Source organism: Eptatretus burgeri, chromosome 12, assembly GCF_056783735.1.
Source record: "Eptatretus burgeri isolate ZD-2024b chromosome 12, Ebu_testis_v1, whole genome shotgun sequence".
Classification (NCBI taxonomy): domain Eukaryota; kingdom Metazoa; phylum Chordata; class Myxini; order Myxiniformes; family Myxinidae; genus Eptatretus; species Eptatretus burgeri.
The window spans coordinates 87,918,132-87,933,510 of NC_140972.1; the positions used below are offsets into that span (position 1 = coordinate 87,918,132).

Here is a 15,379-nt window from a genome sequence, read left to right on the forward strand (position 1 = left end):
TTCTTCCCCTCAGGGGAGGGGGCATGGATTTAGTTAAAAACCTGCATCAATCACACAGCACCCCCTTAACAAGATCCCCACCAATAGCACTCTGTACACAATCACCCATCAATGTTCAAACTACCAAAAAATCCTGTCAACATCCCTATGCCCCTCAATCTCAATAACTTCCAGGCACATATCTAATTCTAATTTAAACTTATCTACTTTTTCTGCTGCCACTACCTTTCCAGATAGACCATTCCATGCATTAACGACTCTCTTAGTGAAAGTCCCCTGCCTTGCTACCGTCTTAACTCTCCTCTTCTTTACTCTCAGGCAATGGCCTCTGGTCCTATCACTGTCTTCTCTATTGAATAATTCCTCTGCACTTATTTCATCTATACCTTTCATTATCTTAAACATCTCTATCATATCTCCTCGTAACCACCTCCTTTCTAGTGTATAAAGCCCTGTCTCCCTCAGCCGCTTCTCAGAGCTGAGTCTAGCTAGCCCAGAAATCAATCTTGTAGCCCTGCACTGAACCCTCTCTATGGCATCTATCCTTCCGGAACTGTGATGACCAGAACTGCACACAATATCCTATATGTGGCCTCACTAAATTCCTGTTCAATGTTGACACCACTTCTCTTGTTTTAGAAATAATCCCCCTCCAAATACAGCCTAAAACCCTATTTGCTCTACCTAAAGCTGCCTGGCTCTGTGCTGACTGCTTACCTCCCATATCTATTACCACCTCCAGATCCTTCTCCTGTGTGACACGCTCCAAAATTACCTCTTGTATCATGTAATCCCTATTTTCATTGTTCCTTCCCATCCCCAACACCTTACACTTGCTCAGGTTAAATTCCATCCGCCAATCGTTTTCCCAATCTCTGCAAGTATCAATACTTTCCTGTATTTGATCACCACCTCCTCTGTTATCCACCTTATCTCCAAGCTTTGTATAATCTGCAAATTTGGAAAGCCTACTCTTCACCCCACTATCCAAATCATTGATGTAAATCATAAGAAAACAATGTATGATAAAGGGAATTATGTTTTACATCAAAGGAATCTTCTTCTCCTTCTTCTTCTTCTTCTTCTTCTTCTTCTTTCGGCTGCTCCCATTAGGGTCGCCACAGCGGATCATCCGTATGATCCGCATAGTGATTTGGCACATGTTTTACGCCGGATGCCCTTCCTGATGCAACCCTGGTCGACTCTTACGACACAGGGATAGGGTACACCTATTTTAACCAGGGTATACACCGGCCCAGTATACTGGTACTCATTTCGCCGACCTCGGAAGGATGACAGGCTGAGTCAACCCCCTGGTGTATTAATTCAGTGGCCCAACGGGGCTTGAACTCAGGACCTTTTGGATCCCAAGCCACTGCCCTAACCAGTGCACCAGCACCAGGCCTGTTTTACATCAAAGGAATGTAAGACAATATTTCTCTGTTGGGTTAAGAGTAAAGACAATTCATAGGATTTTGGAATTTTAACAAAGCAATTGGTTAAAAAAGTATCTTGATTTTAACACAGATAAGAGAACACTTGCTACAAATGATTTTGAGAAGAACTTTCATAAATTAATGATTAATGCTGTATTTGGAAAGATGATGGAAGATGTTAGGAATAGACAAAACATAAGACTTGCTACATCTTGGAAACAAGCATCCAAATTAATTAATAAACCAAGTTTTCAGAGCAGAGGTGTTTTCAGAGAACTTTTGTGCTTTTCATTTGAACAAAGAAAATACTGAAATGGACAAACCTATCTATATCTGAACAGAATTTCTTGACTTGTCAAAGTTGTAAATGAATGACTAGTTCTACAACAACTTAAAGAAGAAATATGTGGATGAGGTTAATCCACTTTATATGGACACAGTTATATTTTGAAAATCAATACAGAAGATGTTTATAAGAATATATCTCAGGATGTTGATATTTATGACACAAGCAATTATAAATCATATAACCAACTATTCTCCTCAAAGAATAAAAAGGTAATTGGAAAGTTTAAAGATGAATTGGATGGAAAGATCATTAGTGAATTTATAGGATTGATAGCATAGGCTTATGCTGATAAATATATTAATAATAAAATTGAAAAAGAGTGAAAAAAAATTAAAGGGGGTCAACAAAAATGTAATCAAAGAGACAATAAATTTTGAAGATTAAGAAAAAAAAGAGTATACGAAAATGAATACAATGAGAAGTTATAAACAACATTTATATACAGAGGAGGTAAATAAGAAAACATTGGGGGCTTTTGATGAAGACATTTATTTTCAAAAATGGAATTGACAGCCTTCCTTATGGATATGTATATATATATATATATATATATATATATATATATATATATATATATATATATATATATATATATATATGTTAAGTTATACATAAGTATTAAGATATGTATAAAAAAATTGGGTTGGGGGAATTTTAACAGGCTACTGCCACCTTTTTACTGGTATATAAATTATAGAACCAAGCAATAACCAAACCAGAGTGGAGAAGATCAAATCCTTGGTATTGAAATGGAAAACATAATGAATGTGAGGAATATCAAATAAGCCTTATTGAAGAAATAACTAAAATAAAAGGAGTTAAAATAACTGAGGGGATAAATTTAAATACAAATAGGTTAGAGGAGCTAAAGAAAATAAACATCCTTGAATGGACAGAAAACTTTGATGGTTGTCAAGAAATTAATGGAAAAATAATTTACTACATTCTCAAAATGATATGTGACTCAGGAGTTGCTCAGACAAGAACATTAAGTGAGGTTTGTCATTTCATCTCTGCTCAACAAAGATACTTAAACCAAGAACAAAGTTCCAACTTATTCTTTGTTAATATACTCGATGGTGATTAGTGTAATAAAAAAATATATATTACGTAAACAAATATTAATTGGTTCGCTGTTTGAGTATAATGAAAATATGATAGGTGTGAAAATGTGAAAGACCATCCCCTCGGCCTCCCTCCCCCCTCCCCATCCCTTTCCCACTCCCCTTCCCCAAAGTAGTTGGTCTATTGAGGATTTAATATTTGTTAATGGCTTAGTTGGGGAAGGGAGAAATAGGAAGAAATTTTGGGTGGGTGGTAAGGTGGGTCGGAAAGTTTTTCCATTTTCTTCCATTCACTTGCATGTAAATTTGGGGGTGTCCCAAAAGCCCCAAAATCCGACTACTCCCCTCAGCTGCCGGACTGGTTTCATCACTCGGGTGAATTAGCAGCGACAGCGCAGACAGAAACATGCACCACTGAGGCACCAAAGCATGTACCACATGTAAATGTTAAAAGCAGTCAACATATAAATCAGAATCATAAAACAGCCAATCATGGGGTCTCTAATAAATAAGAGACCCTGTCATTGGCTGTTTGATAAATAGAGATCCATGAAAAGAGCCAATCACAGGCATCTATTGATGGCCTGCTGCATGCTTGTTGTGGAAGAGGCTAAAGGAGGGGGTCGAGGGGAGGGGTGAGAGTGGTGGGAGAGAGAGGGTGAGAGGGGTGGGAGAGAGAGGGTGAGAGGGGTGGGAGAGAGAGGGTGAGAGGGGTGGGAGAGAGAGGGTGAGAGGGGTGGGAGAGAGAGGGTGAGAGGGGTGGGAGTGAGAGAGGGTGAGAGGGGTGGGAGTGAGAGAGGGTGAGAGGGGTGGGAGTGAGAGAGGGTGAGAGGGGTGGGAGTGAGAGAGGGTGAGAGGGGTGGGAGTGAGAGAGGGTGAGAGGGGTGGGAGTGAGAGAGGGTGAGAGGGGTGGGAGTGAGAGAGGGTGAGAGGGGTGGGAGTGAGAGAGGGTGAGAGGGGTGGGAGTGAGAGGGGTGGGAGTGAGAGAGGGGGAGAGGGGAGGGAGGGAGAGGGGGGGAGAGGGGAGGGAGGGAGAGAGGAGTGGGAGAGAGAGAGGGTGAGAGGGGTGGGAGAGAGAGAGGGTGAGGGTGAGAGGGGTGGGAGAGAGAGAGGGTGAGGGTGAGAGGGGTGGGAGAGAGAGAGGGTGAGGGTGAGAGGGGTGGGAGAGAGAGAGGGTGAGGGTGAGAGGGGTGGGAGAGAGAGGGTGAGAGGGGTGGGAGAGAGAGAGGGTGAGAGGCATGGGAGAGAGAGAGGGTGAGAGGCATGGGAGAGAGAGAGGGTGAGAGGCATGGGAGAGAGAGAGAGGGTGAGAGGGGTGGGAGAGAGAGGGTGAGAGAGGTGGGAGAGAGAGAGGGTGAGAGAGAGAGAGAGGGTGAGAGGGGTGGGAGAGAGAGAGCATGAGAGGGCTGGGAGAGAGAGAGAGGGTGAGAGGGGTGGGAGAGAGAGAGGGTGAGAGGGGTGGGAGAGAGAGAGAGGATGAGAGGGGTGGGAGAGAGAGAGAGGGTGAGAGGGGTGGGAGAGAGAGAGAGGGTGAGAGGGGTGGGTGAGAGAGAGGGTGAGAGGGGTGGGTGAGAGGGGTGGGAGAGAGAGAGAGGGTGAGAGGGGGGAGAGAGAGAGAGGGTGAGAGGGGTGGGAGAGAGAGAGGGTGAGAAGGGTGGGAGAGAGAGAGGGTGAGAGGCATGGGAGAGAGAGGGTGTTTCACAGGCAGGGTGATCCATAAACGTGTGTGTTGTCCCTCGAATGAACGTCAACCAGGGTGTTCCATCTGCCGGCATTAGTTGTTGGGTGTTAAACATCACATGGTGTCCTTCATGAAGAGTAAGTGAGCTGTCACTGGCACCATGGCCAAATTCCAAATCCCTGCCCTGACTTCCGGAGTTGGAGAGGCAAGGAAACCAACCAGGATTGCAGCCACACTGCTCTGCACAGAGCATGGTACGTGATGATAATTTTTTTTTAAGGCTGTGCTGGTTAAACAGTTGTTTAGGCTCTGCCTACTAGGCATGAGCTTACCAAAGCTCCAGCCCCTTACATCTCCATTGGATTGTACTGTAGCCAAGACTGAGAAAAAAAATGAATTCTCAATTTTATAGACTAATCTTACATAACTCAGTTACACCCTATTCAAGATTGTGAAACTCAGTTATGCAACAATCTTGGAAGCATCTACCATTTGCTGTTTCCGTGAACACAATTAACATTGTCAATTGCTTTGCACCTGCCATCATAGTTGAAAATGAAATGTGCAACTCACCCTTCAAGTTCCTTGCTGTATACTTTCCGTAACGTTTTGAGCATAAGGCTCGCTTTTGTTCACGCCGGGAAATCTCAAAAATCAGGGGTGCGCCTTATAAACAGGTCAAAAAATTCTGCATTGGATATCCCTCAGAGTATCACCTTAGCGGCGAAAGGTTCCAAAACCGTGAGTATCATGACGATTGGGCACAAGAAGGACCACTTCACAGTTATGCTCGGCTGCACCACTGATGGAGGAAAGCTGCCGCCGTATGTCATATTGAAGCGGAAGACTCTTTTGAAAGAGAAGTTCCCACCCAGGGTCATCATGAGGGTCCCCCCCCCCCCCAATGGCTGGATGGACGACGACCTTCACAACGACTGGCTACATCGCATCTAGGAGAGCAGAGGTCTCGCATGTCAGAGAAGTAATCTTGTCCTCGATGTGTTCTGCTGTCATAAAACGGACTGCACTAATGCGACCCTGTGATAATCCAACACCGATCTCGTGATGATTCCCGGCAAGATGACATCACTTCTCCAACCTCTTGATGTCTCGGTCAACAAGTCTTTCAAGGATGACCTGCGGCGTTGCTGGATGGACTGGATGATTGAGAGGGAGAAGTCGTACGCCAAGGGAGGATGGATGCAGAAGGTAGATTTTCCTCCCACCTGTTTGTGGATCCTGAAAGTCTGGGAAGAGCTGCCGGCAGAGACCATCCATCACACATTCTTGAAGTGCTGCATATCCAACAGCTTGGACGGCACGGAAGACGATGTGCTGTGGGAGGACGATTCAAGAAGCACTTCAGAGAGCGATGACAGCGATGCCGACCTCCCGTACATGGATTCAGACAAGGAGCTTCACATATTATTAGATGAGACTGATGACGAGGTGTTCCTGGGGTTTTAGCTTAACTGCTTTACCCAACCTACAACCATTTTTCAGAGATACTAAATAACAAGAAAAAGTACTTTGAAATAAAAAGAAGAAAACCCCTCCCACTATCTTCTCTCAATTTCTGTCTTCTTCCTTCCTTTTTCGCCAGCAATGTGAGGATGATCGGGAAATGCGTCCGTATTTTTTTTCCATGAAGAAAGGGTCAAAAATGGGGGTGCATCCTTATACTCGAGTGCACCTTATACATACTTAAAACAAAACGGTAAGTTAAGGCCTGTGTACACTATGCTACTTCTGTACAGCTTTTCTGTAACCTTTCTGACCTACTTATCATCTCAGGCAATTAAAGTAGTTCACTGGATGATATCTTGCGGAAGATTAAATCATTTGGCGAACAGCTTAAAAGTTGTTAAAGGTATGAATTAAATTCAGCAAATAAAATTTGCTCAAAAGTTGTGTATTTTTTTTTTTTATTGTAAAACAACGTTTGAGAAAAGTTACATCGGTCACAATGTCTACAGGTCACAACTCAGTTTGAGGAATGATCTTCAACCTGCACCTCCGCTCCTTATTTTATTGTGCAGGTATGAATTAATAATGCTTTCCTACTTCTAATTCTGATATATATTTCTGTTGCAATATCACACACATTGATGCTGTGATTTCGTCCTCAAGCGATCCTCCAACCCAAGCCTCCGAGTCGCCGGATGACAGGCGCACGCCACTACGCCTGGTATACGGGCAACCTCTTTATGTACCGATTTAGTTATCGCGATGATCAATTTCAAACAATCGCGGTTTTTCAGCCGAGTTGAAATGATTTTCGAGCACCATGAGCTTTTTGTTGTTTCTCATAGTGTAGTAGAGAGTAGAAAAATCGTGCAAATTATGATACAAGCATCAAATTTGGCATTTCTGTTCTGCAGGGCTTTCTGATCAAATCTGCCCGATTGGCCATTTGAAAATCCAAATTTTGAAAAATTAAAAAAAAAAAGTTTGAAGTCACAGCTGGCTGAAATTCTTGAAGCGCAAGTGAACATCCCAGACAGAGAACCAAGGGGAGATGCAGTCATCATTGATGGCTCAGCACTTATCAATGCCCTACCTCCACGCACTTCAAAGATATTTGATGACTATGCTAAAGAAGACATCATCCCAAAGGTGGAATCCTATAGTGCCAGGTACGAGAAGGTGGATGTAGTGTTTGATGTGTACAAGAAGTCAAGTCTGAAGTCCGAGGCAAGGTCGAAAATGGGGCAAGGAATCAGAAGAAGAGTGACAAGAACCAGTAAGACCCCGAGTAACTGAAGAAGCTTTCTTTGAGATGACAGCAACAAGACTGAGCTGTTTCACTTCCTTGCGGAAAATATGTGTGAAGCACAGACGACAAGCACAGTCATTGTCACAAAAGGAGAAGATGCCATTAGCAACACAAGGAAGTCACTGGATGCTGTGTCTCCATGTTGATATGAAGAAGCTGACACTCGAATATTTTTACACGCCAGGGATGCAACGACGGATGGTAGCAAGTCCATTATCATTAAGGCTAATGACACGGACGTACTAGTCATAGCAATATCTGTACTGCCATCCTTACAGGAACTAGGTCTTGAGAACATGTTGATTGCCTTTAGCCAAGGAGCCAAGGCGCGATGGATTCCAGTCCATGAGGTAGTTTCCGCAATAGAGCCTGAGAAAGCTCGAGGGATCCCATACTTCCATGTGTTCACTGGATGCGACGTCGTGTTTGCCTTCCGCGGTAAAGGGAAGAAAACTGCATGGCAGACTTGGAACGTCTTTGATGATGTTTCTGAAACATTCACCAATCTCAGCCAGCATCCAACATTGATTTGTGATCTTGACTTTTTTGAAGTTTTTTTTTTTTTTTTCAAATTTTTCAAAATTTGGATTTTCAAATAGCCAATCAGGCAGATTTGATTGCAATCCCCTGGAGAAAAAATGTGCCAAATTTGATGCTTGTATCATCATTTGCACGATTCCTCTCAAAAATTGCTGTTATCTGCCCCACTATCAGCACCGTTAATAGAAAGGTGCTGAAGTGTAAAACGATAGACAAAAATGACAATTTTATTTATTCACTGGTTTACAGAGCTACTGACTGATTTATAAAATAAAATAAAAAAATTGACAGATTACACAGGAAAACTATTTGAGAGACTAATAGGGGATGAATGGAGGAGGGGTGAGGAGGGAAAGTTAAATCGCTTCTGAACATTTAATCTGCTTCAATGCAGCAGGAGACTTCACCATGAAGCCGATTTATAATTATTTTACATGTTTATTTCAATTGTGATTTGTATTTATGGCTACCACCGACCTTACACTATATTTTCTCTAAGCCCAGTAACCTAAACCCCTTATCCCTGTAGGAAATTGTTTTTTAATTCTCGCAGATTTGAATATCGCGGCATTTTCCAAGAACGTAACCCCCACAATATTTTAGGGTTTACTGTGTAGTACTGTACTTAACATTGTTGTTGTTTTTTTTCGTTTGCACTTTTGATATCCTGTTTTCATAGTATTAGTGGGCACTGAACTTTATGCCTCTGGTGACGAAGTCGCCGGTGGCTTTATGTTTTTGGGTTGTCCTTCCATTCGTACGTACGTCCATGCAAATTTTATGTTTTCTCTGCAACAGCTTATCCGAGTGACACAAAATTTTTACCATTGATGCGACTACTCATACAGAATTTTTTCATTATAATTATGATATCATAGGTCACATAGGGGTGGCAGCCATGTTTGGAAAACGGAAAAGCTTTGGACCTTGTATCTCCTAAATCGCACCATAGCAAAATTGAAACTTGGCACACGTGAACTACTCCCCATGGCAAACAAGTGTGATTTTTTTTTGATGATGTCATACGTGGCTTCATTGTGACATCATAATTGCACATGTCAAATACTTCATCCGATCAGTATGAAAAATTTTGAGGGTCATCTTGGGCGAAATTGTAATTGGCAGAAAAATTGAAGATGTCATCGGTCACGTCGTTCGGCAGTCATATTGTTTTCAACGTAAAACCTTCAAAAATATTCTTCTCTGTAACGGCTGAATAGACCGAGGCAAAACTTTCCAGGTATGATTGCATATTCATGAGGAACAAAAAGTTTTCTACCTCTGATGTCATAGGTCACATGGTTTTGCAGTTATGATTTTTTTGAAGAATAAACATTTTAATATCTTCTTCTCCAAAATGGCTTGACGGATCGAGGGGAAACTTCACTTACATGTTCCCCAAGCCTTGGGGATACCTAGGTGTTCACGAATAATTAATAGGTCACATGGTCTGGCAGCCATATTGGTTTGAACGAAATTGTTGTTTTTTTTAATTTTTCTCTTGAACCGCTTCATCAATCGATGTGAAACATCACAATTATGATCTAGTAAACACGTGGAATATATGTTTTAAACTTAACCTGATCAGACACATGGTCTGGCAGCCAGAATTATTTAATATTTTAAATCTGGGTTCAGGGATTTAAATCAAACTTGGTACAAGTATGTATAATGATGTCATAATGTACATGAAGGCATATCTGGCGACGTTGTGACGTCAAAGATTTTCGTTCTACTTTTTTTATGTCAATGTGCTTATTCGTAAAGAAAAAAAAACTCCTTTTTATCATACTTATTGGTGTTTTACTTTTTGATAGGTGGTTTAGAAGTCATCATACATACCTCAAATAGCTTGAAGTAATCATAGGCTTCTGGTAACATCAAGCTCCTTTTAGCCAAGTCAGTTATAGAAACCTTGCATTGTTTGTCTACAGGAAGAAAAATGGCAAAATAAATAACACAGCATCATCATATATAATAATTCTAAATTCTCGAAAACAAAAAGTTGTTGAAAGACAAAAAAACACACCAACACACACGGTAATTAAGGACAGGTAATGCCATTTGTCCCGTCATACCTGTTTCATTTCCACACGTGAGCCTTCCCCTGTAATGCTGGTAGTGTTAATTATACAAAAAATATCAAGCAGGGAATTTTGCAGATGTAATCATTTAAGTGAATGAACGACATAGATTTACCATCTACAGTTGCCTCGCAGGTTAAAGCTCAACAAAAAAACTGTTGAGCTGTAACTCAACAATCAATGTTGTAGCAATCAATGCGAAACAACAGCAGACTGTTAAAGCTAGACTGATCTAGCTGTGATGATCAGACTATCAAATCTATACAACACGAAGCAAACATTATGAATCTACGAAAGCTACGAGCCACATAGCTGACGTTAGTTTTGAAAATACAGTGTGATCACGAACATCCACACACACCTTAATGTATCACAGAAGGACAACAATTTTGTGATGCAACACCCTGCCTGTACAGTCCCAATGTGTCTGTTTATTGCGGGATGATAATGAATTGGTGATCAAACACAAGATTTAGAAACTCAGTGATGAACATGCTACTAATTTAACTATTCTGCTGCACCAAACAATACTGATTGGTAAAATCTGCAAAATTCTGCATTCAGAAAATACAAAAAGTCAAACGTTCCATCCCTATATTTTTGTATACAATAAAATAATTGTAGCCAGAAGAATCCTCTAATCTAGCAAGAATGGAGAAAATGTTGATGGCACCGAAACTCTAAAATTGACATTTAACAGTTCTTGGGACTACGTAGAGGTTCCAAATCAGGTCCTACATCTGGTTCCAACCCCATTACTGGCCTTAAGTGGCCACTCAAGGTCAGCAGACAAGCATGTACTTTAGCCTTTGTCCAGTGCACATGCTCCAGCACGTTCTCCAACCCGAGCTCTGAAAAACTGAGAAGGATGCTTCTGCCTGGAGGGCTAGGGTGCCCGTTAGTTTGTGCAATCTATATAATGCAGCTGTATCCTTCAAGCTGTGTTCACGATACACAGATACAGATAGAAATACAGAAATGGTAAAAATCGTGATCAATGGTTTTCAATGTCTATGTTCACATATATGCGAATGCGGGTATGGAATACGGAATGTGGATACGATTCTTCCGATTCCACCATGTAGCGATATAAATTACATCCACAATACCACAGGATGGTGAATTGTTGCTATTTACGTCATAATCTTCAACACATCAACTATCGAGAACTATGCTGCATCATTCTTCTTTGATCAGTGTTGAAGGGGTTGAGAAGTTGATGGAGCTTGTCAGGGGGAAACCCTTGCCTCTATAACCCAAGACTCCACGAGCACAAAAATGGTCAAAAAATACACAATGTCTTGGTCTGGATTGCTCATGTCATGAGCCATGAGGATGGATGCCAGTGGTGCAGAGAACCAATATTGCATACTTGATACAGCTGGAGCCATCGTGAATGCAAAAAGGACAGCCCCTGCAAAAACAGTGGACTCTGAAATTGCGCACCACCACATCATCTATATATTACTAAAACTCTCATCTTGTATGTATGTATGTATGTATGTATGTATGTATGTATGTATGTTCCTAAAATGCAGCCAAAACGGTACACGATAATGCAAACATTTTAGGGCCACCTCACTCACCATTCGCCTGCAGTATCAAATTTCGTTAAAATCGGACAACGAAAAAATTATTCAAAAATCAATTCCCCATTTGGTCAAGTACTCTTCGGGATTATTTGATCAATGCAAACAACCTCAGCGGTATAGTTCGCTGGAACTATCTTTGACTTTATTTTCTTGGAATGGTTTATTTTAAAATCTCAAACATTTAGTACAGACAAAGAACGATTTATTTTTCAGCATAAAATAAACATCGCCATTTTGATCTGATACTTCCATGTTCATTAATAAATAAAATTGGGTTTAGAAGATTATGCACAATGATTTCTTCGACTTTCTTTTCTCCATTTGTTTTTTTCACATTGACCCGCAATATCAAGTTTCGTTCAAATCGAGCAACGAAAAAAATGATTAAAAAATCAATTCACGATTTAGTCAAGTACTCTTTGGGGTTATTTGATCAATGCAAACAACCTGGTGGTAAACAACAACCTGGTGGTTCATAAGTTAAGCCCTGGTGGTATAGTTTGCTGGAGCTATCTTTTCTTTTTTTTTTTTAATGATTTTTTTAAATGATTTTTTATCAACTGCTGTCCACACTCAGGGGTGGGAGACTGTGAAAGGTGACCCCTATGGCGCGTACTGTAAGGTTCACAATGGGAACCCAACGGGTTCACGGGTCATCTAGTGACCATAAAAAGGCAATTTGTCAACCACAAATTCTCGTTTGACACATTTTAATAGGGTCTTCATTAGCTCCACACACATAAACTCTCTTCTTGAGCAAAACAAGGTTATCAGAGGAGAGCTGTGTTTAACGAGGAAACAGACTCCAAATGTGTAATTCAATAAACAGTCATTGTTTGACCTCTTGATCGTCTGTTCATAAGTTAAGCCCTGGTGGCAAGTCCTACCCATCGCAAAACCACAAATACAGTCTCCAGATTCACTTGACAGCTTCATAGAGTGAAACATGCTGAACTGAAGAGGAAAAAAAATGCTTAAATATTGTTGTGGTTACCAAATTCGCAAACCACCATTCAGGTCCCTTAGGTGAGGTATCTCGGCAAGTATATGTGTAGTTAGGCCCAAACCCGTTGTCTAGTGGGAATACATGTCATTTATGCGAGCTGCGACTCTTCAGGATAGCCGTTTTTCTTTTACTATCTTTATTTTGGACCAACCGCCATGATTACCACCACAACCACAACATCAACCACCAACCACAACGCCGCTTCACCACAACCGCCACGACCTTCCCGTCACACCTCGCAACCGTAGCATCGCCACCGTTCTTGCCCCGCTGTGGGTACCGGTGTTGGACTCGTGCAGAGCGCGCGTCGAACAGCGTGTACAAAATCACGGATTTTGTGCTTCAAAAACGGATCAAAAACGACACACGCCCACTTTTTGCCGTCCAATCGGTGAGCGAGGGGCGAATTTGGCCCCGCCTCCAGGACGATCGATATATGCAAATTTGTGGATCAAAAAGCCTTCACGCCCACTTTTTCTCGGGCCAATGGGGAGCGAGGTGAAAGGTCAAAGGGAGGGGGTCAAAGGCGAAGCTACGGGGGGGATAAAAGGACCGTGTTCGTCAGTCCACCAGAGTCCAAAAAGAAGAGTCCAACGAGGAGAGTCCAACGAGGAGAGTCCAACGAGGAGAGTCCAACGAGGAGAGTCCAACGAGGAGAGTCCAAAGAAGAGTCCAGAGTCGGAGAGTCCAGAGGCGGAGAGGCGGCAGCGGCGAAGGCAGACGAGGGGGTGCTCGCGTCGGTGCCGGGAGCTGCACGCCCGAGGGAGGCCGGCAGCGCGACCTGGCCGAGGTGGAGACGCACACCAGGGATAATAAAGATCCTCTATACCCCGAGCATCAGCAACCCCCTCCTGTTTCCCCCCGCGCTGAGATAGTGCGACCAAGGGGGCCCCTTTCCCACCCCCTGCCAGACACTGTCCGCGAGGCCCGCGGAGTGAGGCGCCATCGCCGCTCCGCGTCTCATCACCAGACGGGTAGGCGCGACCCGGTCTCGGCCTCAGGCCCGCCTCATTCTTGGGGGTATTCTTTTCCTTGGTTTTGGGTATGTGTTGTCGGCGCCGTCTGTGAAGTAGAATTGTATAAGTGTTGCCGTGTGCTCGGTAGTCGGTATTAGCTCTGCATTGTTTTCGCTTTTATATTTGCTTTTTGTGTAAATTGCATTGTGTCTTTTCTGTGTGCTTTTGGTGGAATTGTATATGTGTGCTTCCCGTGTGCCGCGAATAAATGTGCTTTATTATTGAACTGTTCTCCCGCTTCGCTTCGTCATTTCTCCCATTGAATCCCCATCTTGCTTCACGTAAAGGGTTGGTAGTGGGCTGAATACGCCCGATAATTAATCGAACCGTCGAGGTCGACGATAACACCGCTCGGTTATTCTGATAGTACGGAACGGGTCGCTTAAGTGGCCCGTGTCCGAAGTCGACCTGCGGCGAGGTGCGATCGCCCGGTCTACCCTCCGCGTGGGTACTTAGGTAGGTCGGGTCGGCGAGCAACCCTATCCCACGCGGGGGCTGATTGGCTCGATCGCGGTGAGACCGAAAGGTCCACCCGTGACTGGTTCCCGGCGTTAGTCCGAGAGGGTCACGACTGGATTGTCCGTCCGGTGGGCGACGTGCCGCGATTCGAGTTACGTGGCCGTCAGCACGCCGGCGGGCGCGAAATCCGCAACAATATATTGCAAATGGATACAAACACGATTTTATAACAAATATTTGCAATTTGGCTGCAATCTCTCAGCCTCGCAGCAAACATGTCCAGGTCTTGCAATCATGAATCTTCAGCTGTAACTGTAATCCAGTCTGCTGAGTAGGATATATATATATATATATATATATATATATATATATATATATATATATATATATATATATATATATATATATATATATATATATATATATATTTGACTTTTTGTGTTGTCCGAATGTCCAATTTTGCAGATTTTACAAATCGGTATCTGCAAAATTCTACATTCGGACAACACAAAAAGTCAAACATACATATTATATATATATATGTATATATATATATATATATATATATATATATATATATATATATATATATATATATATATATATATATATATATATATATATATATATATATATATATATATATATATGTATACATATATATATATATATGTATACATATATATATATATATATATATATATATATATATGTATACATATATATATATATATATATATATATGTATACATATATATATATATATATATATATATATATATATATATATATATATATATATATATATATATATATATATATATACACATATTGTTGCAGGCTGGGCGTCTGGTCAGAAGATCACGGGGGGGGGGGGGGGGGAGGGGGGGAGCTTTCTTGGATTCTCACCAGAATCTCAGGCCATTGCATACGGATGACTCTGACGCAACGGGTCACTAACGGACCATGAACGCTAATAGCTCAACCACGTGACTTAGGGTCCTCCGTCTCGTTTATCTGTTACCTAAAAATAATCACGTGATCTAATTACCGGGGGACACCCTCGGTACGCCTTGTCTGAACCAGATCACTCTACCGGATCAGATGCAGCCCAGTGACACTGCCAAAGATGTACCAACTAAAAGGAACAGATCGTTGGGAATAAAGTCCCGGCTAGGTTCGGATATCGACCATGCTGGGTCAATGAAAGAAAAGACAAAAACGAGCTGGGAACACTTCCACTAATAATTTATTAACAGGCAGGCGAGCAAAAATATGTGGCACCATCATGGGCGTCGATTGCTTTTGAAAAATGGGGGGGGGGGGGACAATGCATGTCCAGACCACGAAGCCCACTTCGTGCCGGCGTGGACACA

At 42.2% G+C, this 15,379-nt stretch overlaps 1 protein-coding gene across 1 annotated transcript in view; it reads right to left on the bottom strand.

Annotated features, from left to right (window-relative positions):
• Positions 1 to 15,379, bottom strand: part of LOC147016073 (uncharacterized) — an 85,435-nt gene that overhangs the window by 53,857 nt on the left and 16,199 nt on the right. The window contains exon 2 of the mRNA XM_085848757.1: positions 9,689 to 9,774. Coding sequence (XP_085704883.1) covers positions 9,689 to 9,774 — 86 coding nt within the window. The remainder of the gene's footprint in view (positions 1 to 9,688; positions 9,775 to 15,379) is intronic.